The sequence below is a fragment of the Athene cunicularia genome (genome assembly GCF_003259725.1).
Source record: "Athene cunicularia isolate RWA chromosome 4 unlocalized genomic scaffold, athCun1 chr4_part2, whole genome shotgun sequence".
In the NCBI taxonomy this organism is placed as follows: Eukaryota; Metazoa; Chordata; class Aves; order Strigiformes; family Strigidae; genus Athene; species Athene cunicularia.
This window is the reverse complement of record NW_020799099.1, coordinates 19,031,506-19,058,001: the sequence shown is the minus strand read 5'-3', so window position 1 is coordinate 19,058,001 and position 26,496 is coordinate 19,031,506. Positions and strand designations below refer to the sequence as shown.

Sequence of the window (26,496 nt, the reverse complement as noted above, 5' to 3'; positions counted from 1 at the left end):
TTCCCTTCCCTTCCCTTCCCTTCCCTTCCCTTCCCTTCCCTTCCCTTCCCTTCCCTTCCCTTCCCTTCCCTTCCCTTCCCTTCCCTTCCCTTCCCTTCCCTTCCCTTCCCTTCCCTTCCCTTCCCTTCCCTTCCCTTCCCTTCCCTTCCCTTCCCTTCCCTTCCCTTCCCTTCCCTTCCCTTCCCTTCCCTTCCCTTCCCTTCCCTTCCCTTCCCTTCCCTTCCCTTCCCTTCCCTTCCCTTCCCTTCCCTTCCCTTCCCTTCCCTTCCCTTCCCTTCCCTTCCCTTCCCTTCCCTTCCCTTCCCTTCCCTTCCCTTCCCTTCCCTTCCCTTCCCTTCCCTTCCCTTCCCTTCCCTTCCCTTCCCTTCCCTTCCCTTCCCTTCCCTTCCCTTCCCTTCCCTTCCCTTCCCTTCCCTTCCCTTCCCTTCCCTTCCCTTCCCTTCCCTTCCCTTCCCTTCCCTTCCCTTCCCTTCCCTTCCCTTCCCTTCCCTTCCCTTCCCTTCCCTTCCCTTCCCTTCCCTTCCCTTCCCTTCCCTTCCCTTCCCTTCCCTTCCCTTCCCTTCCCTTCCCTTCCCTTCCCTTCCCTTCCCTTCCCTTCCCTTCCCTTCCCTTCCCTTCCCTTCCCTTCCCTTCCCTTCCCTTCCCTTCCCTTCCCTTCCCTTCCCTTCCCTTCCCTTCCCTTCCCTTCCCTTCCCTTCCCTTCCCTTCCCTTCCCTTCCCTTCCCTTCCCTTCCCTTCCCTTCCCTTCCCTTCCCTTCCCTTCCCTTCCCTTCCCTTCCCTTCCCTTCCCTTCCCTTCCCTTCCCTTCCCTTCCCTTCCCTTCCCTTCCCTTCCCTTCCCTTCCCTTCCCTTCCCTTCCCTTCCCTTCCCTTCCCTTCCCTTCCCTTCCCTTCCCTTCCCTTCCCTTCCCTTCCCTTCCCTTCCCTTCCCTTCCCTTCCCTTCCCTTCCCTTCCCTTCCCTTCCCTTCCCTTCCCTTCCCTTCCCTTCCCTTCCCTTCCCTTCCCTTCCCTTCCCTTCCCTTCCCTTCCCTTCCCCTTAATTCCTGTGCCTGAGGCTGAGTAGAGTTGTGACACTGGTGCCACACATTCCCCACATGGCTGTGCAAGACAGAAATGAAAGAGAAGACAGGAAAAGCTGTGGTAGTAACTAGTTTTATAAAGGAAAAATAAAAGTAGTTTGTATACTACAGATTTCATTTACACCAACAAAAGTGCAACTGAATCCCTAGGGATTCATCCCTAGTCTAGCCGAGCTGTTAATGCAGATGGAAATGGCATCATAAATTGGGTATGCAAATTGCATTTATGCTAGAATTTGGTTTTCATACCTTTTAAAATACATCAATTAACATCAGAGGCACAGATATGGGGAAAATTATTTAGTTTAAAGAACAAGGGCTTAATTATTTAATCTAAATTTTTTTTTTCAGTGTCTTCATTATATTCATGTCACCCCTGGGTAAGGCTCTAAATGGAAAGCTTCCCAGTAAAAGTGCAATAGATGCAGAGAACAATTTCTGTTGAATCCAACAGATTATGTCAGTGCATTTCAAATTGCTAAGCACACAAATTGCATGATTACAGTATTCTGAGTTGCAAATAATTTTAGATTAATTTCTAATTCTAACATATCCAAAGTAAAGAATTTGACTCTCGTTTATGTAAGTGTGGAACTAGAACAAAGGATTTTGTGGACATTATTATCTTAAATATATGAGATTAGTGTCAACTTAATCACAAAAAAAACCCCATCTGCTCCAGTGAGACAGCCTCTGTAATCAAGGGTAGCATGATCAGTCCCATAAATATTTTGTTAGCAATTAAATTTTTAATTTTTTTGTTTTTTAGAGAAAATGACATATGATGTGAGTTAGTTCTAAAACAGTTTGGTTTTGCTTTCCAAACAGGGCACACTACTGGACCAAGCTTAAATAATGACAAGCTATATAAATTTGCATACTCAGCTGAAGTGTATGTCGACCGGGTGAAAGCATCACTGCAGAAAAGTGCAGGATACCGGTTTTCATCTGGTGTGGACGTCAACCTCTTATGGAGAAATCCTGAGAATGATGATGACCAGTTGGTCAAAGTTAAGGTAATTAATGCCATCAGACAATTTAGAACATGCCTACTCTTTTCTGCATTTATCTAACTGCTAATCTAATCTTGAAGTATTCATTTTCAGATGAGCTAAATCCTTCATTCTTCTATAGTCTCATCAACTAAAACAAGCTTCTTTGATAAGCTGATTTCTATAGAATAAGACTTCACAAGAATATATCTAACATCATAAACCAGAACTTCAGAATATCTCCTATATTTTGAAATTGCTTTATACAGCTTCTATAGCTTCAAACAACTGGTGTGCAAGCACCTACCTGAGGGGCAAGAGGTTGTCTGAAGTCCTCAGTTCTAGCTGCAAATCATGACATTTACGAAATACAAACTGGGTTTGGTACTTTTATGGTGAGTTTTTCTGCTGCTTATTTTCCCAATGGTGAGTGCTGATTTCTTTTGAAGACATAGACATAGTAATCATGAAAGATTAAGGATCAGAACCAGATATGAAGAAATAAAAAAAAGTATATTACATGATTTAGTCTATCCAGCCTACCCCAAGAAAATGCTAGACTGCTCTCTACACAAATTTTATCTGCTTTTACTTTGCTAGATAAGAGATGTTAAAGTTGAAAATGTGAATGAACGTCCAGCTGCTAAAAACATCTTCAAAGGAAAAAGCACAGAGAAGATCATCGGGAAAGAATATCTGGAAGCTTTACAGAGACCCATAGTTCTTGAGCTAGTCCGTGGAAAAGTAAGACCCTGTTTTTTAAAATTCAATCCCTGAAGAAACCTGAGACAAATCTTTTCTTACAGGCTTGGAGAATTTACCGATTCACTATCCCCTCAGTGTTCTTAATATGCCATTGTGTCCTATCTTTCTATATGAAATAAAATAGTTTAGAACAGACTGTAATGTACCTGTATGAGTGGCCCTTCCAACACAAGCCTCTTGTGCATTAACAACACCATACACTATGGAAGTAAACAACAGATTGGCCACATGGGTACGTACACATGTAGATATATGCATAATTGCTGTGTAAGATTTCTGCTGTTGACTTCAGTGAGGCCAGGATTTTACCCAAGGTCTGAAGGCAGAAAAGGAGATACAGTTTGTCATGAGGGAGGTTATATCAAGTCTGTGAGAAACAGTGTTTATCACTTTAAACCCTTATCAAATACCTTAGCATGACTGCTTTTCCCACCTCTCTGGCTTGCTTATTTACTTCAGTATCACTTGCAGTTTCAACAGTTCCAAGTTAATGAGCTTGATGCTGAAAGAGCTGCAGCCTTTCATGTTGTTCCTCTACTGGGAAACTTTTCAAAAATCAGAAGCAAAGTGACAGAGAGCTCAGTGTGTGCCTGGGTTTTATGGGCTGCCCTGAGAAAGCACCAAAGCACCATCCCACCACTGGAGCACCCATGCCCAATTGCAGCTCTCTTGAGTCCCAGTTTTGCTCAGAAGGGGATTCTGGTAAATCCATCTTCCCTTCTTTAGCTGCTCATTTGTTCCATTGCATTCAGCCTGGCTGCTCCTGCCTCCTCTCCACTCTCCTTCACCCTCTTGTTGCTTGTTGCATTAGGCCAACAGGCCTGCTCTCTGCAGCCCAGCAATGCTCAGCAGGTGGGCTGTGGGCAGAGGAGCAGTGAGAAAGGAGGAAGGTTGAAGGTCACACTCCCTTTTCTCTTCTCCAGTGCAGATTGAGGGCTGTGACACCCTATCCCAGCAGGATCTTTACCTCCTGCTGTAAATAGGCACTGAGCACATACCCTGGCCGGCAGCTCAGCCTGCTGAATTGCAGCTGCCATCAGGCCTGCTCAGTAACTTTCAGACTCAGCCTTGTCATCAGTTTTTCACAACATAAAAAGAAACAGGACAGCACTGGCTTCCAACTGTACACATCCCTAAATGACAACAGAGGTATCAGAAGAACACAGTCAAAATATATCTGCTCCTAAAACATTAATCAGTTCACATGCTAAGATTGAGATGTAGTGTTAAAAACTTGGGCTTTTTCTCAGGTAATAGGGTCTCTATGCTCCTTTTTTGACCTCTGTGGTGTAATACTTTCATCCCTGGCACAGTGATTTCACTTTCCAGGGTTGCCCCAAGAAAACATGCTGAATGTATGTACATTTCCTTAAAAAAGTGAACTTTTAAAGCACCTTGAATAAAAAATGGAGGTGCAAAGTCTCCTTACCAGAGGAGAGGCTCAAGTGCAACAGTTGACCCCTTGAAGTGCAAAGGTTGTGATGTGTTTGACACGTCATTTAAGTCATTCTAACTGTGATTTACCTGTGATTCACACTGGATTTTTGTAACCTGTGATTAAAGTGCAACAGATACTATTCCCCCATGGGAATGGATTATTTGAGGATTATGCAGAAAAATGACTCACTTGTGAAATGATGTAAAGTTTCTCATTTCCCTTCTCAATTCTCTCTAATGAACAGGAGAAAAGATGCTCACTGCACTGTAACTATACTTAGGTACAGCTGAAGTCCGAAACATATTTGTACTGTTATCAGCAGGCCCTGCAGCCCTGGGAGTTTGCTTGAATAGGTGCAACAGGTCCAATTCAGCTTCCCAGTCAGAAAAAAGTAAAGGGAGTTTTTCTCGAGAGGGTCCTCACTATTCTTTTATCATTTAACCAGATCTGTTATATGCTTGTTTTTTATTTCTACAGGTCAAAAACTTCTACTCATATCAAAATGAACCTGGTTTTACTCAAAATATTAAGAGAGGTCTGGCTAGCCTTTTCCAGCTACAGCTGCACTCTGGTGATGTCTGTGAGGTATGGTGCTATATCTGGCAAGATAATCATCATCAGAGAAACAGGCAGAGCCCAGTCTGCTCTGAAAGGCAGACCTGTGGCTCCTGCTGACTTCACAAGGAATGAAGTGTGACAGAAATCAGCCTTTTGATCGCATTTGAGATTGGGGATGTAAGGATGACTAGTCTGAATATTTGGTGACACAAATCAAGTTGCTGCAATTAATGTAAAGAGTTGGTGAAATCCATTAGATTTAAAATGCTTTTATCAATTTAGCATAATTTGGTAATAAACCAGCTTAAACCAGGTCACAATAAAAGAGATTATACTGGTGTTTAGAGTTGGTTGATTCCTAAACTCAAATCAATGGATTAAGCTATTTTAAATTACAGTATCCACACAAAGTTAGCAATGGTTTAGATGCATCCATATAACCTGCATTACATTGTTAAATTTCTACATCTGTCCACATGAGCAAAGCTGGAATTTAATTCAAATTTGTGAGTACAGTGCCAGATGCCAGGTGTTACCTAATTTTTTTTTTTTTAAACAAACATTGTTACTTTCCTTCATAGCCATCTAATGAAGAGTACCCCTGCCCTAACCCCCAAAGCAGGTGATTAGAAACACCAATACCTTCAAAACAGGCAAATAAACCCAAACAGTTGAGCATCTCAGGTACAGGATTCCAACAATGGAGAAAATGGTTCATCTTTAGGAGGTGCTCTGGGGTCCCAAAGATAAATTCAAGAGAATGTCCTAATCTAACTCTTTGTTCCAAGGTGGACATATCTGGGAAATGCAATACTACTTACCAGGTGCGGCAAGATCAAGTGACTAAAATAAAATCCCTGGACTCCTGTGAAATAGAAAAACAGGGATTTACCAGCCACAACCAGGTATGATTTCTTTAACAAAATAAAATCTGTTCTGTCTATTTAAAATATATTCTTAGTAGCTACTACTAATTTTCTCAAAAGTACTTTCTTGCATTACAAAAAGCAAACTCTGCATGTACATTTTGTAGTACTACTAGGACAAATTTCATATGTAGTACCCATGGGGAGAAAAGGGTATGGATTCTCCTCTTGTGTAACCCACCTTGGCTCAGGTGATATTGAGTACAGCACACCAATCCGTGTAATTTTTAGTTTCTATGCAGATTTACAGCACTTTTGTCCTGGCTGTACTGAAATTTTAATCAACCTGAGACTTCTTTTTTCTTTGGAGGAAAATACTAGATACAGTCACAAACATAGTGACAACAGTAACCTTTTTCCCAGCTTCTAAGTTACAGAGTTTAGTGCATACTATAAATGCCAGGCAAGATGCTGACTCCTGAATGGAGCCCAGTCAGGATTGCCCAGAAAGTCAAATGCTTCCCTAATGCACAGAGGCAATGTAGGAGATGGGCCATGGAGGTAACTGAAGCCCTACTATGGCCTTAGTGTCTTCCACTACTAGTAAATGGCTTTCTAAGCAGTTACTACTGAGTGCAGGCTGGACATGTGCTGAAGGCACTGGGTTTCTCTGCATCAGAAACTGATCTTATCTCAAAGAAGTACAAAGGTAGCACATGCACAGTTAATAAACTGCCTTAACACTATGACTGAATTCCTGATTTTCACACTTGCCACAAATACTTCACCTTGTTTACAAACAGATCTAACAAGGTGGCTGACTTTGCTTCTTGGGTATGAACATGACGATCCTATTTACAAGACATTTCTTATCTTATTTAAAGTGTGGTTTTAACTAAATGTAGTACCAGGCATTTTCTTAGTTGCAGTCTGCCCCATAACTTCCTCCCCTCCTCCCCACTTTTTTTCCCCCAGTACATATTGAATTTGAAATACATGGTGCAGAAGTGAAGTACATGGCTTCTTGTTGCAGAAGGAATTCTTGAGAACCTGATTTAGGCTTAGCTTGAGATGTTGTCATCCCACATGCACCTTCCTCATTTGGCTCTATTTCATTATGATTTTTGCCCTGGTTAGGAAATGTGACCTCTTTTCCTTTTCTGTTTATTGATCAGCCTTTTTTCTGGTTTATTTTTTTATTATTTTCAGATTTTAGATGTCAGTACAAAAGCCACGTCTGCAACAATTTATGTGCTGGAAGACAGTTTCATTAAATCCATTAAGGCAGAAGAAAATTATGTTTTGATTCTGAATTCCCGACGAAAAACAGGTGCCAAAATAGTTTCAAAGTAAGTTGGGCAATTTGACTGTCATTGATAGTAGCAGGAATAGTGGTTCAAGTCAGGTTATGTGTGTATGTCTTAGAGCATCAAGATCTAGGGCTGTAAACTCTCCAGGTAAGGATTTAGGTCTCTTTTGTATATGGTACCTTGTCCAACTTTGATTAAGGGCTCTACCATACTGCAAATAATAAATAATGGCATTCATAAGAAATTAAATAAAACCAGCTGGAATTGGCCAAAACACTTTAAGCAACACATTACTTCTATATGTGTTCTGTTTCTTGTGTCATCTCATTTCTTAAGAAATACTTGCAATGGATCTCCATTTCTAGTATATGAAAGTTCAGAAATACAGTAGACAAAATCTGCTGCATAGAAAGGAAACAACAGAAAGCAAACAAGCGTGAAACCTAGATCTCTGTTAGACTCCAGACTCCCAAACACTGAAAGTTTGGAGATACTCATACAAAATAAATGATTCAGGCATCTACTTAGTATTATGATATTTTAAAAGTATGCATTCAAAAACTCACTTTCCAGATCTTCTAATGAACAAACATATGAAGTATTTCAGAATGTATATTGTTACTGAAGGCTGTTTACCCAGGGCTGTATATTCATACTTTAGAAAGTCTATTATTTAGGCATTTTTATGCCACATACCTCTAGCATTATTTCTGCTGGTATCAGATGCTTCTGTACCTTAAAAAACCCATAGACTTGCCATATTCTTTAAAATAAGACTTCATTGTCTGTGTTCTTTATTTTGGTCTGTGGAGGGGTTTTTTTATTTCCTCTTGCTATGGTTTCTGCATTTCTGCTCTAATGGTTGGGCTCTAACATTGTCTTCACTGTATGGATACACAGGCAGAGGCTGGAACTGAAGTCAGTAGAAGCTGGCCCTGGACTGATTGCTGGGAAGCAAGTGGCCAGTGTTATCAAGACCTTGGACTCCAGTTACACTGCCATGCCACTAGTAGCAGAGCCAGTCAAATCCAAATGCAAAAACTGTCCTTCAGTAAGTAAACACAGGCTCGTTGGATGTCAAGCCGGTTAGCTGAGCAGAACAAGTGTGAAGGAAGTTTCTGTCCAAGCAGCCCACTAGGAGGGGACTAATGTAGCAATATAAAATATGCCCTGGAGTGGGAAGTGTGGTAGTTATGCAATGGTGCTCCACCACACAGGGGTACTTTAAGATCTATTTCTAAAAGTGCTCTGTTTCAAAGATTAAGTGCAGTACTTCTCAAGACCACTAGAAAATACAACACCCTTTTGTTTTACCTCATCTTTGCCAACCTTGAGTTGGCAGGAGCTTATTTCCTCTGGGTAATAGAGTGGGAAATGATTTTTTAAGATGGTTGACCAGTGTTTATAAACAATTCTGTGTGGAGGAGCTGAAATGCTCCTAGAAATTAAAGGTAGTTAACCATTCCATAGGCAGGCTGCACATTTGCTGGTAGTATATTTAGCCTCTTCTTACTGCCAGACCCCAAAGAAAGTCTTTTATTTAAAAGACTTTATAGGTATTTTATAAGTATAAAATGGGGCTTTAGTATTATTGGCAGGTCCAATACTGTTCTTATTTTTCCCCATGGTAAAAAAAAAAGACTTTGATTTTTTTATATTTAAGACATCTAAAGACTACTAAGAGCTTGGTTCTGTAAATGCATCATCTTTTGATTTACTGATGCTTTCATCATGCACTAATATAAATTGATACAGTGATTGTTAGCAAACAGTTTTAATGCTATTACTGTTGTGGAATGAATTTAGCAGTGAATGGGAACATTCATTTAAAGATTATTATCCTCTGTCAGTTTTTGATAAGCAAGCTACAGCCTCTATTTAGCACACATAATTTTAACCCTCCACAAATACCTTACTATATTGGAACTTGTGCTAGATATTTGGAAGTAGCATTGCACTGTGATAATTTATTTTGTCTAATGCTTGTTGAGCCACAGAGAAGATACAAAATATGTTGGGGGAAATGAAATAGAAATGATGCTCTGTGTGTGCTGGAGCTGTTCTGAGTAGGCAACATCAAGGGATCTCAAACAGAGCAGGGACAGGTGTTTTTCCTCTGATTCTGCCCATTGGGGTTTGTGCTGACCAATTTGTCACTTGGAATCAAGTTTGTCATAATAGTTATAGAGATAATTTCCAGACCAAGATAACAAACATAGGGTATAATTCCAGAGCACTGCCTGGGGACTGAACTATGTCATTATAAACCTAATGGCACGATGAGAATGAAGTCCTGGTTTTTCACTGTATTTTACAGTAACTGCTATGAAAAGATGGGGGTCTATAAACAGAACGCTGTATCCAAAGCAGCAACATAACATATGGTACTTATATATCATAGTATACATTAATGACATGCTGACATGTATGCCCTTCAGTTTTATGTTTTCAAAACTGTTTTTAAATAACAGGTCTTATTTCTATCTTTATGAAATTGCTAACACAACCATTACTATCCCCACTTCACCGATGAGAGCACTACCTTCTGTGAGGTTGTGGCCAACATTTATATTTAAATTTAGGCCTAGATTTCTGTGTTTAGACATCATAAAGCATGCTCTTTCCAGAAGAGCTCATGGTTCTTACATTTTTTTATGCTCATTGTTCCTACAGGAACAGATGCTTGCTCCTTCTGAAACTGAGGTGGGTTTGTTCTGTCTTGTGCAGCCAACCTTTGTAGGTTGGTAAAGCAGCTTGTCAGACACTGACATTCAAAAGCAACTCCTGATCAGTTTAGGACTTCTTATTTGGCTCGAATTTTCCTAGAGTGCCCACACGACCTCTGGTCTGATCTCTTTGTCAGAGAGACAGAGATTGGTGTCTGAGCTCGGCAGAGTTGCCATGTGAAAGTGCATGCATCTATGCCTGAATCCTTAGGGTATTCAATCCAAACTGCCTGACATTCACATCAGAAGAATGAGGCCCCTTGCAAAAGTCAATTGTGAATGCTGTTTTTTAAAGTCATGGTCACTGCAGGAGGCAGCAGCTGCTTCTTGTAGCAGTTGAAGGGTTAGAGTACTCCTCCAAAGAGGAAGACTTGGTCTCCACTGAGTTTCACTTGGGATGGCTCCAGCTCACATCTCCCACCTTTTTTGTCTCTAGGCTATGGCCTAAGATGACTAGGAGCAGCCCACACAGCTGGGCTCTGCACAGGAGAAAATACAGGATTACTGAGGTTAGAGATTTTTTGCTGGGCTATGGTGCAACTTCAATGGGGGGAATAGAAAGTGCCCCATATGTTTATCCAATTTCAGTTTATAATAGCCACACTGACCTTGGTGCTAAGCCCTAATCACCAGTTGAGGTTAACAGATCCATCTGTGCCTCAGAACACGAGCTCCTCCCAGCTGCTCATTAATCCTCAGGAAATATTCTATGTCTCAGTCATTGTTGCCCAATTATTGTTTGTTACAGTTGATGAAGTTGCACTCTGTACTGATGAATGATACTTCTATTTGCCAGCAGGTTCAAGTGTTATTGCCTAATACAAAACCCATGAAGAGGGGAAGTATTTTAGTAAAGGTCAGATGGGTGCTAGTGTTATTTAGCACTTGGGAAAACTGCAGTAAACACTGCTGCAAAGAACAGATGAGTTTTCACCAAGGAATGTTCGCGATAATTTGAGATAACAAAGGCAAAGGCAAATGAGGGAAGAAAGGTCAAAATACGTGCACCAGTTTCTTATGGGAGCGTATCTGGAAGGACAGGTATAAGTGCCTTGGTACCATGTTGGCTCATTCAGGTCAAAAATGTGGTGTGCAGAAATAAATACGGAAATAAATCCCTCCCCATTTTAGTCAGGTTTATGAATAAGAAATGGGAATTACTTATGGGACATGTACTCCTGTTCCACACTAACCACTTAAAAAATTACAGTCTTCTAAGAAAAGACACTTTGTGAATTGGGGATTATGCATCTGCCACTTTTGAAAGATTGATTTAGGAGATAATGGGAACAGAAGGCAAACACTGTATTCACCAGAAAGCACAGTAAATTTGCAAGAGAAGATAATTCACCTTATTCCAATTGCAGTGTAAGTAATCATGTTTTGTGCAAAAATAAATGGCATTTAAGGCAATGTACATTATCAGGAAAATACTGAAGTGTTGGAAGAAAGACAGCTATGGTAAGGTTTCCAAGATACTTGTGCTGGGTTATCATAAATTAAATAATACTTAGCTAAAGAATCAGCAATCTATTGGATTTCAGCTAATTTGAGCAATAGCTGGCCCATATATCTGATTTTGAGAACTGAAACCACAATCTGAGAGATTTGACACAATGTGAATTATTTTGCAGCTTTCCAAACACTGGCAGAGCATCAGAGAACATATGTATCCTGAAAAACTTTCCAAAGCTGAAGCAGCAAGAAGCTTTTTGTCCTTCATTCAGAACATCAGAAAAGCTACGAAAGAGGACATACTGAAGATTATTAGAAGTGAAAATAAAGAACTTCTGTAAGTCATCATGAACAAGCTTTCTAAAGGCTTAAACTACTTAAAACTGCAGAAAAGCAAATTTCATGCAAACAGATTCAGTTCTACTGGTGATGTCCTAGCAATGCAAAACCAGTATTCAGTACTGTCAACAGGATTTTTTTTTTTTTAAAAAAAAAAGCTGTTTGTTCTTGTAGTGTAATATGTTTGCAGCACACTGTTCAGCCACCAAGACTGTATCTACATTGCAAGGCAAACATGTTTTATAACATACTCAAAGAACTACTTGTTCTGAAACACTCTAAGACTTGTTCTTGACTTGCACATTTGTTTCCTTCAAATGGAAATACAGCAAAGAAGGGGATGGTTCATGCCTGGATATTGTCCTAATATTAGAGTTTGGGTGTGAACAGCATGTGCACCTAGAATTGGGAGTTGGAAAGCATTTCCAAATCCCACCATACAGTCAGGATCTTTCAAACAAATCATAGCAGTTGTTAACAACGGAGATAAACCTGAGAGTTACTCAGGTAACTTAGAAGCCTGTTCTCTAGTTGCCATTGTGTATGTAGAAACAAAACACTTTTTTCCACTTACAACCTTGTCCTCTAAACATTAAGACACTCGGGATAGTTCTGTTTTTTTAACATTTTTTTGTCACCTGTTTGCATAAATTCAAATATTTTTATTCATGGATATGAATAATTTCTGGAGTTCATCTACCATTTTGAGGCGGAATAATTCAGGGACACAGTTTTTTCCAATGAGTAAAAAATTCTGTCTCTTACCTGCAGCAAAGAGATCTTTCAGCACATTACCTTCTTTCTTTCTATATGCAGCAGTCTTTTCAGTATTTTCTAGCTCATTACAAATACATTTCCACTTCTCTGTAGTCCACAGGTAGTGGATGCCGTAACCTCCGCTCAGACCCCAGAATCGCTGGAGGCTGTACTGGAGTTTCTTGACTTTAAGGATACAAGCAGTTCTGCCCTGCAGGAGCGATTCCTGTATGCCTGTGGATTTGCTTCTCACCCCAGTGAAGTGCTTCTGAAAACTTTAACAGTAAGTCAAAGGACAAAACAAATACTGTGGAGTTAGTACTCTTGAGCCTCATCCCTGTCAAAGGGGAAGGGAAGAAGAAACGACTGTTACTGTTTCCAATTTTTCCTTTCTTTATCCCTTCCAGGATTTCCTTTAAGTGTGCCAGTAGCACATAGCCTGGAAACAACAAAAATTTGTAGTCCAGAATGAATTTTATTTACTTTATATAAGATGTTATCAATATCTACGACTCAGAAAACAAACATAATTCTGAGTGTTACCAAAACAATTTGAGGATTGATTGTTGTCTTATCAAAGTCCTGTAACCATTTAATACCCTTTTGTTATTTTTAAACATAGCTTCAAAATGAATCTGCTGTATGAGACATGGAATGTAACTCAAGGGGAAAATGGCAGTCAGTTATTGTATGTAATGATAGAGCAGTGCTCTGCTTCTCCTGAGTCCAGGCTGTTGTGGTCATCTCTGCCTTTGCATTGCACTAATGTTCACAGGAAACAAGGGAGGGTTTTCAGCCCACTACAGACTGTGGTTCATCATATTTAGACAGAGAGACTAACAGCATTGCTTTTGCATAACAGGCTAAGTTCAAGGGTGATATTGCAAATGAAGAAATCAGAGAAACTCTTGTCATTGTCATGGGAGCGCTCATCAGAAAGCTGTGTGACAGAGAAGGCTGCAAGCTTCCAGTGAGTATCTGCAGTTCACTGCTGGCCAGACTCTGGTCTGCAACACACATGAATGATCCTTGCTGATGGTACTGGGAGAGCATGAGAGACACGGGAAGCATGTTTCCCTGTTTTAAAATAAGACTATAAACTCCTACTTTGTCAGCTTTATGCTTTAATCTGGTCTCTTCCCATTTCTGCATATTTCTCCCAGTTTGCCCGTTTGTCAGAACTTTTTCTCACTGACTAGTCTGTCAGCAGAAGCAGTACTTGTGCTCCCTTGTCCAAAAGCTTTGCATGTCCTCAGAGAAACACGGGCAAACTCAGGATCTATTTAATGTTTGCCATCACCTTAGGTTATTTCAGCTCTGTGAAGAAAATTAATTGGTTCAAGTCTGCCCCAAACATGCATAGAGCAACCCAGGAGGAAGGCTACCACCTTCACCATGGATTGAGTAGATGCTGTTGACAGAGGATGAGAATGATCAGGCAGGGCACTGCTGCTTGCTGGTTCTGTGCTGTTTGGGATTGCAGCACATGGCTGAAAAGATGCAGAGCACCTGAATGGCCTTTAGGAATTTGTATTTCCTTCCTCTGTTAATTGCCAAGCACTTATGTTATGAAGCACTGAAGAACACTTCCCTTGGGTTTTTTTGTGGGGACATATTAGCCCCACAAATAAGATATGTGAAGTCCCTGAATCAGGGCAGGAGCAGCTGGCAAATGATAGATCTATGGATCAGGTGTCACTGTGGCTATAGCCACCTTGGTTATGCTTGAAGGGAGCAATCAACATACAGTTTACAAATGACACCTTTGCTAACCCTATGCAATGATGCTTTGAAACAAAAACATGCTAGAACCCAGCCCTGCCACTCTGCGAGAGAAAAAGGTAGGCTTATGATCACCATTTAAACATGCTGTTGATTCTCTTTAGGCGGTTGTGGAAGCCAAAAGGCTGATTCTAAATAGACTGGAGAAAGCTAAGAAAGATGACAATGTGAGGATGTACCTGCTGGCACTGAAGAATGCACTCCTTCCCGAAGCAATTCCACTGCTTCTGAAGTACTCAGAGTCAGACGAAGGGTCCATCAGCAATCTTGCTGCCACTGCCTTGCAGAGATATGAGCCTTCTTTTCTCACCAAAGAGGTAAGAAAATATACTGCCCAAGAAAAGAAGTGCAAGAGACTGTATAAAATATAAAATATAAAATAATATAAAATATAAATTAACAGAGTTCATTTTTCAGTCCCACATACGTTTTTTTTACGTCCAGGTAATGATTAAACACACTTCAGTTCCAGACAGAAAACTCTATACATTCCTGCTTGCCAAATACCAGCTCCCAGTTTGCCAGTGCTAATCAGCCTCTGTCTCCACAGTCACACACAGCCATCGAAGGTGGCATGGAGTATGCAGGGAGAACTGGTCTCCCTTTGCAAGAGCACTGCCCTCTATGTGATGTACAGGAGACAACAGGAACACTTGGGCACCTGTGTAACCCTGGCTCTTTCTTGTGCTTTCTTAGAACCAGGGAGAATGCATGAAGTAAGTGAAGGGTAAAATAGCTGCATCTTACCTTGCAGCCTCCAAGAGTAGAAGACATACATAATAGCTGAACATGAGGTCCTGCGTCTGCTGCATTACCCTGCATCCTATTTCAGACCTGCCACTGGCAGCTGGGGCTGAGGTTGTCAGGGTGCTGCTCTGCAATGAACACGTCGGAGGCTGTTCTGTTAGCAGTGCTATATGCCTCTCCATGCACTTACCTGTAACAAAGATGTGTCACAACCTTCTCAGGGACATGAGGCCACCACAGGCACTACTTAGTAAATTAAAATGGCAAGATTCTTGATTTTTTTGAAGTACATATTCCCTTAACGATCAAGGAAATCTGTCTCTTGATCTTACCACTGCCACTGTATTTTGATCTTAGTGCTCCTACTTATTTACAGCCCAGCTGTGAAAATCAGTGTGGAAGGCTGTATTTGGACTGTGGCTGAGACAACATAACAGATGCCCCACTTACCCATGTGGTCACTGAGTTATACATGTCTCATACATTCCAAAAGGACCAGGAAAAACATGGTGCTGAAAATATATCCTTATGTATTTGCCTTAGCTATGGAGCTAGGTTAAACTGATATGATAAACGAGATTCTAGTCTGTACTTTGCCCACTCATCTGTGTGAGCACTGGCTGAAAGATCTGTTTCCTGATCAGGTGAAGGAAACAATGAACAGGATTTACCACCAGAACCGTAAAGTCCATGAAAAGACAGTGCGAACCACTGCAGCTGCTATCATCTTAAATAGTAACCCATCCTACATGGAAGTGAAAAACATCCTGCTCTCCATTGGTGAACTGCCTCTGGAAATGAACAAGTACATGCTCTCCATGATCCAAGATATACTTCACTTTGAAATGCCTTCAAGGTACATTAAGTTCAGTATAAATAAATAAGGCTCATCCTTACTTCTTTGCAGAAACCCGAAGAATGCACAGGTTCTCATGAATCACTACTATAAAATTTAAGAAGAGTACAAATGGACACCTGATTTTGGTGTCACTTTTAAGTATTGATATTTCAGAATAAATCTCTGCATTTCAATGACATTAATTTAATAGATATTCACATTTTCAGAGGTACCAATAAGAATTAAGCATTTAACTTTCATTACTGTAAGAAATCTCATTTGTTGGTCTTAATCCTTTCAGTAGGGCCCTTGTTTTTTAAGAACAAGTGAACCAGAAAAATTTTAATCATCACAGCACTAGAATGAAAATAATCAAAATATCTCTTCTTCTCAACATCATTAATTTTCAGGCAAGACCTTTTCTTGCCTTTCTACCTGTGACTGCAGGGAGTAGCTGAAATTGGAAAAGAGACTCTGAGTTAGGGCAGATTTTTAGTGGGAAAATGTGAGGGTTTTGAAGACCCTTTTTCCTACTGGGAAATTCACCCTCTCTCAAATTAGGTATTTGTACAGAACAGTAATACATTTGGTACCATAACATTTTTGTGTCTCTGTGGCATTTTTTGTTGATTTGTTTGTTTTGAAATACCACAGCAAAACAGTTCGGCGAGTTCTGAAGGACATGCGAGCTCATAACTATGATCGCTTCTCCAAGATGGGCTCTTCCTCTGCCTACTCTGGCTATATTACACGTATGTAACCATGAAACTGCCTTTTAACCCTGTTTGTATTCCCAATCATTTGATTAATCCACTAGTTTAGTCACAGATACCTTCTTTCTTTTTTAATTAAGGTGGTCCTGATGTATCATCCACATACAGCCTTGACATTCTCTATTCAGGCTCTGGCATTCTGAGGAGAAGTAACATGAACATCCATATTTTTGATAGAAATGCTGAACTTCATGCTAGCCAGGTAACTGCCATACTGTACCTCAAAGCTAAGCCAGTATGTGGTCCTCTTCTTACAGCTTCTAAATCAATTCAGTGAATGCTTGCAATTTGCTGCACTGGGCAGAGAACAAGACAGTAATAGGGAAAAAAGAAACTCACTACAGTGAGACACATGTTTGCCCTAACCAAAAAGACAGGTGTTTTGTTCTGTATTATATATCAAGTTCCATCCCTAGTTAAAGCCTATACTGTTTATCCGATGTAATCAGTAAAAGCTTTGCAAGTTTGTAAAATCAAGTCCTGTGTTTCGGGTATAACATAGAATGGAAATACAAAGAGTAGATCAAATGTACAAACCAAAAAGATTTAAATTACATGCCCCTGTTTTGGACTTTTCATAATATTGGCAAGTACCTTTAATATTATAATCCTCCTAAATTTCTGCGGGACAAAAATTGTGCAGTGGAACATCTTTGAGTTTTCCTCCCAGCTGTCTGTGGAAAATAGTCATATGAATAAAGGAAAATTTGTCTGAAAGAAAAGTAAGCTTGAGATTGTGATCTGAGAGTGCGCAAATTCTGCCTGCATCTAAAGGGAAAAAAACATGCCATTAAATTATTTTATTTTCAATATTTCTAGCTGCTCTGCCTAGTTCCCTTAAGTCTCAACCTCATATTTTTTCATCTACAACTACATCAATTAGAGTTAGTGTCCTGGTTCAGCCAGGATAGAGTAAAGTTTTCCCCAGCAGAGAGAGAGGGGGAAGGGATCTCCAGCCGGGTTATTCATACCATGCTGGTGTCAGGTCCGGGGGCAGAAACCTTTTCCTTGCTCCTTGGTGGGTTCGGGAGGGAATTTGGCTTTCCATAGACCAGCTAGCGGTATTTCTCTGTATATCGTTTGTCTTGTTCACTATTATTGCTATTTATTGTTACCATTGATACTGTTGTTGTTCAGATTGTTCTATCACTCTGTTGTATTAAATTTCTTGTTATTTTAGCCGGGGTCTGTGTTTAACTTCCAACCCGACCGGCGCGGGTTGGGGAGGGGCAACGGCCACGTGGTCCCTGATCCCGGCAACGATTAAAACTTGCACAGTTAGGCTCTCAGACATTAAGAAAATGTGTAGTGTTGTTAACAGCCTGGGTCAGTCAGAGTTTTGTCATTGATTCTGTATCACTGTTGCTTCTTAGGTGGTGATTGAAGCGCAAGGTTTGGAGTCCATAATAGCTGCAACTCCTGATGAAGGCGAGGAAAACCTGGACTCCTTTGCTGGCATGTCAGCCATTCTCTTTGATGTTCAGCTCAGGCCAGTTACATTTTTCCAAGGGTATGGTGATTTAATGTCTAAAATGTTATCAGCAACTGGAGATCCCATTAACGTGGTGAAAGGACTCATCCTCCTGACAGATTACTCACAGGTAATAACAGCACACTGTTTGCTTCTCTTTCTGTCTCTTAAGCACAGATGTTCCCTCCCCCACACCATTACTGTAGGACATATTATTTTCTTTGTTTTCAATACTGATAAACCTGATCAATGTCATATAGGCTTCTCTTACTATGGGAATGATAGAAAAGTCATATGTATTAAAAACCAGAATGAAATTACATGAAAAGCAATCTAGAACAAAGGTGAGAATAGTTATTCTAGAAAACAAAGTAACACTGAATAAAAGAAAATCCAACAGTTTCCTGTAGAAAACTCATATTGCTATAAGCTATGGCCTCCCCTCCCACAGATCTTGTAATACAATATTGTCCCATGTGACCACCTAAGTTTTCCTCTTCACAAGTTGTCCAGAGACCTTGTGTCCAATTAGGCAATAACTGTTAGGTACTGAATGAATGAATCATTGCTACTTGAACTTTCCTAGATAACTAACTTGCAAAGAACAATGCTAAGAATTCCAACTGTAAAATGCTTATTGCTAGGCAAAACAAGGAATTATAATGAGGATTACACAGTTTTTATGTAACCATCACCCCAAATGGTCTGGTAATTTTATGCTTAAATGTAGACTCATATACAAATATAATTGGCTATGTAATGTACTATTGGAGGACTGAAAATCTAGACATCTCTATGAAAGTGCAGGGCCAGCATTTGGTTTGATATTTTTTGTTCTTTCTAAGCAGGGATCTCCTTAGAACCTGTGGATTTAACAGCAGCACTCAGCTCATGAAACATCTGCAGGCTCAAACGTTAGCTTTTACTTTTCCCCTTTAATTCTTGGCAAAAGAAAATGCCAAAACCAGATGATGAGAAAATCCAGTCTGATCAAAATTACACAGAAACCCCCGCACATGACAGCTGTCCCCACCCTGAACTCAGCTCAGGCCCTTTATAACAGTATTATAAGTCCAGAGGGCTTCCCATGTAGTGCACAAATTGGCTAACTAAAGCTCATTCCAACAATGCTTTACAGTTCACACGCAGATTATGGGCAAAAACTCTACCATGACCCATTTAACACACTTCAGAGGTGAGAAAGATAATCATGTCCCGTCCTGAGCATACAAGAATGATGCTTATAGGGCTAAATATTTCTAACTGCTGTGCATGCACCAAGCTCCATACATACCCTGGCTGAATCAGCTGGCAGGGGACCCTGAGAGCTCTGCCAACCAAATTCTCCATTCCTCATCTTTGGAGAACCTCACAAAAGTCTGGGGCACACCGGGGTTGAGGCTGCATGTCATTGTTAACAATATCAGGGTGTAACATTTTCGGTCAGACACTGACTGTCTGGAAGCCTGGGCGGCAGTGTGATGAGATGGGATCCCACTCTGCTCTCTCTTGGATTGCCACTAGCACAGTTGCTGCCTCAGCTCTTTGGGAGTCAAGCAGTGGACACAACCAACAGTGTGTGTTCACAACCAAAAAGGCACTTGTTCTTACATCTACACCCCACAAAGGCAAAAATCTTTTACAGGGCTGCTGAACACAGCTTCAGGCTGAGCTGCGTTCTCAACACAGCACGTCTTTCTAAGAATGGTTTTACAGATGCGTTGCAAGTCAACAGTTTGGGCACTTCCACATAACCCAGTTAAGCTTTGTTAGAAATGCTTTCATCTATCCAGTTCCTGGACTGTGATTACAACTGTACCAAAAACCACTGTCAGAATGGAAGTGTGAATGGTGTTAACACTAGAACTGAGGAAAAACAATGCAAGAGAGCCATAATTCATCTGGCTTCTTGATAGCTGAGTACTACCTCCACTTTCCCTGGTCAGCACGGACATGTCTTGCCCAGAACTTAGGTCCTTTTAGAGATTTGTATTGCAGACAACCAAGCCAAATACAGATTTATCTTCTTTCAAAGAAGAAAACCAGGCACGGGAGACAGTTCACTTTCTATGATATCAAAACTCAGTGTGCCACAGCTGGCAGCACTGTGATTTCAGAGCAGGTGAAAACCAAACGTAAGATACAGACAGCACAGTTGAGATCAAACATCAAAAGGGAGGCTTGGAAGCCAAGACTGCAACTTAAAAATGGGGCACTTGCATTGTCAGAAAATAATTTATGTAATATTTGGATTGCAATTTTTGCATTGGTGCCTCCTGATTTTGAGAATAGTGATTTTCAAATATTGGAAAAGTTCTGTTCCCCTACTGCTGTTTAAAGGGATCTTTTTGAACAGAAAGACCAAAACTCAAAGTGCTGTGAAATCTACCAAATAAGTGCCCCCCTGGAAAACAGCTTCCTTTCATTAACTTTCCAACTGCAGTAATCACAATAAGCATATTTTGGAGAGGTGACTTCCAAGTTAATGATATTGCTTCTAAAGCTTACAATCCCGTCCACCATCTGTAACATCTTTTCTCACATAACTCCACAAACTGAAATCAGTGTATTTTACAGCCATTACCAGTTCTTACAGTGTTGTTTCAGGGCTAAGAATAACCATCCAGAAGTTATAATTCCCTCTATAAAATAAACAGCTCTCATAAAACAATTTTTGAGACTCCTAAGTCACCTGCATTAAAGTTCAGTGATGTTAATATTTCTCCTATGCAACACACCTGGCAGAAGCACAGAGAAATTAAATACCATATTAATAGGTCAGAGAAACCATTTGAAAGCCAGACCCCAGTGGAAGATAGCCAGTTCCCAAAGACGTGCCTGTTTCAGCCATCTCTGCATTGCATTGCAGTATTACTTAGTGCAGTACACAAAGAAACTTTTTTTAATTGACAGTAGCACTTTTCAGCATTTTAAACAGTGACTACCAATTCTGATCTTTTGGATCACATTTTCTACTGCAAATGACACATAAAGCTTAAAATAGGAAGGGAAAGGAAAATACTGCTCCTAAGGAGGCTGAGTCCCTGTGATTTACACCTCCCATCAGCCTGGCTTGGGTTTGCAGATGAGATGAAGGACAGGACTGAGCTCTAAATAAGGAAATAGATGAGCTAGTAAAACACAAGACAAGTGCTCCTTAGCTCCTCTGATGATTTCAGTGACAAACCTGACTTAATTCTCAGTATCCTTTAAAGCCTTAAACTGTGCAGGCATTGCAAACCAAACCTAATATTATTAGGTCCAATTGGACAATGCATCTAAAAATATCTGCTTCCCTGGTTGTGTGTACACGTCTCTGCCAGAATGTATGCTGTTACCTCCTCACTCATTAACAGCTACTGACCAATTCAGCCCAAATTAAAAGCAAAGTAAAATAACATAAAACAATTTAACTCCACAACTAAACAAATCGATCGACAAGGAGAGCGTTCCTTGCTCCATTACAGTCAGTAGAAAAATTCCTTTTGATTTCAGAAAGATCACAATTCCAACCCATGATTTTTACTTGGGTGAAAATAGGAAATCAGAGAGCAATATGACCACACTTGCTGTGGACATACTGTTTTTATATACCACAGCCAGCCCATTGTATTCTTACATTTAATCACAAGCCCACTTCAACAGCAACTGACTGCCAAGTTGGTTCTGCCAAGGAGATTGTTTCAGAGATTGTTTATTTACCCTTATTTAAAAGGTGAAGTAACTATATACAGCCACAATAATTTTCCAAGTCTTTGATTATGGCAGGAAAACTTTAATGATCTGAATAAAAACCTCCCCAAATGTTGCTCCCTGCTATCGGGATTAGGAAGCCTGACTGTCTCTGCTTTCATCTTTCTTAAATCTTGGAACAGCATTAGCTGGAATCACTGGGCTACTGAATGGCTGAGAAGAGAGACTTTTAAGGTGCTTGAACACCAGAAAGGGGGAGGAAATTAGGCATTCACATGTCCTGCAAATGCCTGTAGCCTTGCAGGTGCTGAGAATACCACAGGCACAAGAACCCGGGAGGAGGGAGAAAACCAGCTGGGAGAGAGGAGGAAGTGTCCTGTACAGAAGGGACATGATCATAATAAACTTTTCCCAAATTAATGGTTCTTTTTAAACAGTGAATTAATCCAGTAGTTCTTAGGGAAGCAGGACAACTATACAAAGTGAATAGATTACCAAGCTGAGGGAACCTTAAAACCTTTGCTGTGTGTCAAAACTTAAAAGTAATGAACTGCCATGACCCTGAGCTGTATTATCACTTCCGAAATGAACTCCATGATGCATTTCCAGTCCAGCCTTAGAGATTTCATGAAGCCATGAGCACACTTGATGGTTGATGGAAAAAAATGTATTAAATGCAAAATTACAGTGGCAATTAAGGTGCATTAGCTTATGGGTTTGGCCACCCAGCCATTGAAGACGTAATTCCTGCCATACGTTGGGTTTGGAGCCTCTACACACTGCATGACTGCTTGTGTCCTACTGCCAGTATGGGGCTGCCTTCAGGTGTGCTGAAGAAGTCACACTGCACTGCACCATTGCTGGGGCTCCAGCGAGGAGTTTAATGTGGTAGCTCTTGGGGACAGAGGCCATGATATTCCTTACAGAAATTATGCCAGCTGGCACATAGGGGAGAGGGGAAGGATGCAAGGCACCATGCCTTAGCTTCACTCAATTTTCTAGGGAGCGAGGTACATCGAGGGTGTTTTGTCCACCCTTTCAGAAAAGCCCTCTATTCCTTTTTGTTCTTGCAAAATCACAAGTGGCATGATCACAGTACAAAAGGGAGTAAGGAAACCACTGAGGTCTGCAGTCAGTAACGGAGGGTTACCTGTGCTTTCTGCTCTAGGAGATTCAGCTGCAGTCCGGGCCGAGGGCCAGCGCGGAGTTCCTGGGTGGCCTGGCCATTGACATCTCGGGAGGGATGGAGTTCAGCCTGTGGTACAGGGAATCCAAAACCAACATCAAGAACCGGTGAGATACTCCCAGCATGCGCTATACCTGTAGAAAGCTCACGCTCCTGACCCCCAGTAGTCCCAATGAGAAGAATTTAAATATGAAAGAACTTGCAGATGAGTTAAAATTAAATAACAGTTATGTGCATGGGAGAACATTTGTACTTCTCTTTTCCTTTCCAAGTGGATAATACCAGTTCCCACTGGTCTCATCTGAAATTCATATACCTTTACCTGAAGAACAGGCTCCTTCGAAGGCAGTTTTTATGTATGGATGGTAGGACCATTTGCAATTTAATTTCCTCTCCCTTAATGTGTTTGGAATTAATTATAATGCCTGAATTTATTTGCAGGGTAGCCATGTTTATAGCTGGTAACACTGAAGTGGATTCCTTCTTTGTAAAAACTGGCATGGAAACCACTTTGGAAGTAGAAACGACATTAGACTTCATCTCCACAGTGCAGTTTTCACAGTACCCATTTTTAGTCTGTATGCAGATGGACAGAGTCGAGTCTCCATTCAGGTAAGAACTAAGAACACACGATTTCTGAGGTGTCCTTCCAACTAGCTGCTGCATCTGGAACTTTTGGTTTTTATAGCCACTAGAAATTAACAACAGAGGCCAAATTTCAATCTGACCCAATCAGGTGTAGTGTAGGCTGTTACACACACCAACCTCTGCGCTAACCGATTCTTCCCTGACCCTCACCCCCGAGATTCAGAAAGGGCATTCTTGAAGATCACAACTTGCTCTGAATGTTCAATTTTCTAATTTGGTTTTGCAAGTAAACTAACTCTTGCAACCATCATGTTCTATCATATTTTATTAAGGCACTGACATTCCTGAAACCTAAACAACTGTGCAACAAGGTGAAACAGATGCTTTCCAGGAGCCAAAGAGTAGTAATTGCATCACCATGTGAGAAACTGGGTTTACTACTCCCTCCTAATCCCTATTTGTCAAGACCTAAGTGTGATAACATTTGCAGAGCCTGCGCCAGATTTCCATTCAGGCTTTTCTGATCCAAAAGATGGTAAGCCTGAGAAGAGTTAAAGAACTTGAGGATCTCCAGGATATCCCAAGAAAACAGTGTCTGTTATTCTGCAGATACTAAAACATCTTCTATGTACCTACACTGTGGAAGTGTAATTCATCTGTATGTAAAGTGTTAATCTCTAGGCTCACCTACAGGGTATAAATTTTGCATAAATTTGCTAATGCCAGATTACCACATTGTGTTTTTACAGGCGTTATGTGACTAAGTATGAAAGTCTACCATCTGGCAGACGGTACACTGCAAGGAGAGGGAAAGCAGAACTGTTGGCAGGTAACGAATACCCTCTCCATCAAGAAAACTCCAACATGTGCAGGAAGGTTTTCGATGCAAAATCTGATTCTTCCAGCAACTGGTTTTGAAGTGAACACCTGAGTTTTTGCTTTCCTGAATCCATGGCTCCCTCAATGACTTAGGCTTGTACGTACTGTACTAACTTGGAGCTTGATCTTGCACTACTGCAGTTAATGGGAAATTTGCCATTAATTTCAACAGGCCAGGATCAAACTCTCCGTGCGTGCACAGTGTTTACATATTAACCTATATTTAAGACTTTTGTAAAAAAAACTAAGGCAAATGAAGACCAATTTGGTAGTATTCTATGCACTCCCTTAAGGGTGGTGCCAGTTCTTTATTTTTACTTTTTGTGCCAAAAGCAAAAATAATCCCTCATTTTTCTTCCTTGGGGAATACAGAAGTCCATGTTTTTGACATGCAGTGAGAACAATTATGATGTATAAAGAATGATTATTTATGAAAATATTTTAAAGTATTTAGCTTTTTTAGGCCTATGACCAATTCTCATTCAAGTACAATTAATGTCTAAATGGGACCATGAATTCCTGCTTATTCAGTATTGCCTGTTTACAAAAAAGCAGGTTTTATTTCACATGATTTTAAAGGATCTTCTCTTTTTTTTTTTTTTTTTAAGCAGTCAGAGCTTGATTATTATTATTATTTATCTTTTGGGGTTTTTTAAACAACTGCTACAGTCAAATACAATTGATTAAAAATATGGGGTAACATTTCCAGGAGTACTTATGGTTGCCTTAATTCTGTTCCCATTGAAATCAATGGTATAATTTCTGTAGTTATCACCAGGATCAGAGTTAAGCCAACACTGGTTGCTCTTCAAGGTTGCCTCCTGAAAATTTGCATTCCTGTGTGTAATCAAGGCAGATGTATTTCAAAAAATGAGCACCAACTAAGGCAATTCTGAACTATGATGAAGGAAAAGGTCCTGAAAGAAAACCATTTTGAATGCACAGTTGAGCAAAGCCTGTGCAGAGCCAGAACATTTTCTTCTAGGTAAGTTAGGCACATATTTCAATGCAAAAAAGTAATCACTACTCATACAAATCTTCCAATTAAAATGACTTATACCTTTTTGTGCGTTCAAGCAGTGTTATCATAAGACCTGTGTAAAAAAAATATGTTTTACATTTACAACAGCATTGCAGATTAAGAAAGAGTATATACCTCATCCCAACTCAGCTGATCTCTGACATGATCCATCTGATTTAAGTTTTATAGGGCAAGTTGGGTGAGTGCTAGTCACAAAAAAAGTAAAATAAAAAGCCAGGAACAATTGTTTTTCAAAAAAACAAAACCAGGCAGGAAGAACTCATAGATTGTCATGAAAGAAGAATGTATTCTGAGAATTTTTTTAAAAATTCCAAATTCTTTTGTGTTATAAAAAACCAAGAGTGCAGAAATCTGCAAAAATCAAGCTATCAGTGGGACAGAACGGTCTGCTTGTTGTCTTTCCTGAAAATGCTGACACACTTCTAGTCCAAGCATAAATAAAACAGGTAAAAATATAATATGAAAAAATTATTTTGTTTTCAATCTTAGTTTTTATCCATTACCTTCTGGGTTGGGAAAGCCTCTCATTGGGGAAGGAATGGTGTTGATAGGGGCAAGAGAAAACACTTAATTCAGTACCACATAAGAACCAATAACTTAGGTCCTGGGCTCCCCCTCTAGTCAGGAGATGGAGGTTTCTCCAGAGGGTGGTGTAGACCCCAAGCAGGATGCACCACGTTCTGGAGTGTCTGCCCAAATCCTCTGCCCAGAGGAGGGGTAAGACCTAGGTGCCCTTCTTCAGTGTTGACACCAGAAATGAGTTAAGGCCAAAGCGGTACCAACACTGCTGGCAGTGACACCACACTGTAAAATAACATGGCCAGCATTGCCAGCAAACCTGCTCCTGATCCTCAGCCTTAAATGCCCTCTTTGGCTCCTCTGCTGAGGATTTTATGCAACAACCCATCACCAGGTGTTCCTGCTCCCTCAACAAGGGACAGCTTCTCCTTCCTCCCTTCCAAACCTCCCCTCCTCCCCAAACACACTCCTTCTTTTAGCAAGGCTCCCACAAAGCTGTCTCTTCTCCTCAATATCCACGCTCAAATTCTGCACCATCCATTTTGTAGACACAGTTCAATACCTCCACTACTGTTTTAGGACCTGAAACTGAAGACAAGGCTTTACATTTGTTATTACTGCTTGTTATTTGTGTTATATAAAACAAAAATAAGATCAGAGCTAAGTATTCACACACCTAGAAAGAGGCAGTGTC

The 26,496-nt window shown here is 40.5% G+C and overlaps 1 protein-coding gene across 1 annotated transcript in view; it reads left to right on the top strand.

Annotated features, from left to right (window-relative positions):
• MTTP (microsomal triglyceride transfer protein) overlaps window positions 1-24,485 on the top strand; it is a 28,461-nt gene extending 3,976 nt beyond the window's left edge. Inside the window, exons 2-18 of the mRNA XM_026847868.1 lie at window positions 1,908-2,095; window positions 2,672-2,815; window positions 4,752-4,859; window positions 5,621-5,737; window positions 6,908-7,047; window positions 7,909-8,059; window positions 11,369-11,526; window positions 12,399-12,567; window positions 13,147-13,254; window positions 14,171-14,383; window positions 15,458-15,669; window positions 16,306-16,403; window positions 16,505-16,626; window positions 17,798-18,025; window positions 22,757-22,881; window positions 23,216-23,386; window positions 24,112-24,485. Coding sequence (XP_026703669.1) covers window positions 1,908-2,095; window positions 2,672-2,815; window positions 4,752-4,859; window positions 5,621-5,737; window positions 6,908-7,047; window positions 7,909-8,059; window positions 11,369-11,526; window positions 12,399-12,567; window positions 13,147-13,254; window positions 14,171-14,383; window positions 15,458-15,669; window positions 16,306-16,403; window positions 16,505-16,626; window positions 17,798-18,025; window positions 22,757-22,881; window positions 23,216-23,386; window positions 24,112-24,280 — 2,621 coding nt within the window. The 3' untranslated portion in view covers window positions 24,281-24,485. The remainder of the gene's footprint in view (window positions 1-1,907; window positions 2,096-2,671; window positions 2,816-4,751; window positions 4,860-5,620; window positions 5,738-6,907; window positions 7,048-7,908; window positions 8,060-11,368; window positions 11,527-12,398; window positions 12,568-13,146; window positions 13,255-14,170; window positions 14,384-15,457; window positions 15,670-16,305; window positions 16,404-16,504; window positions 16,627-17,797; window positions 18,026-22,756; window positions 22,882-23,215; window positions 23,387-24,111) is intronic.
• Window positions 24,486-26,496: the final 2,011 nt, after the last annotated feature.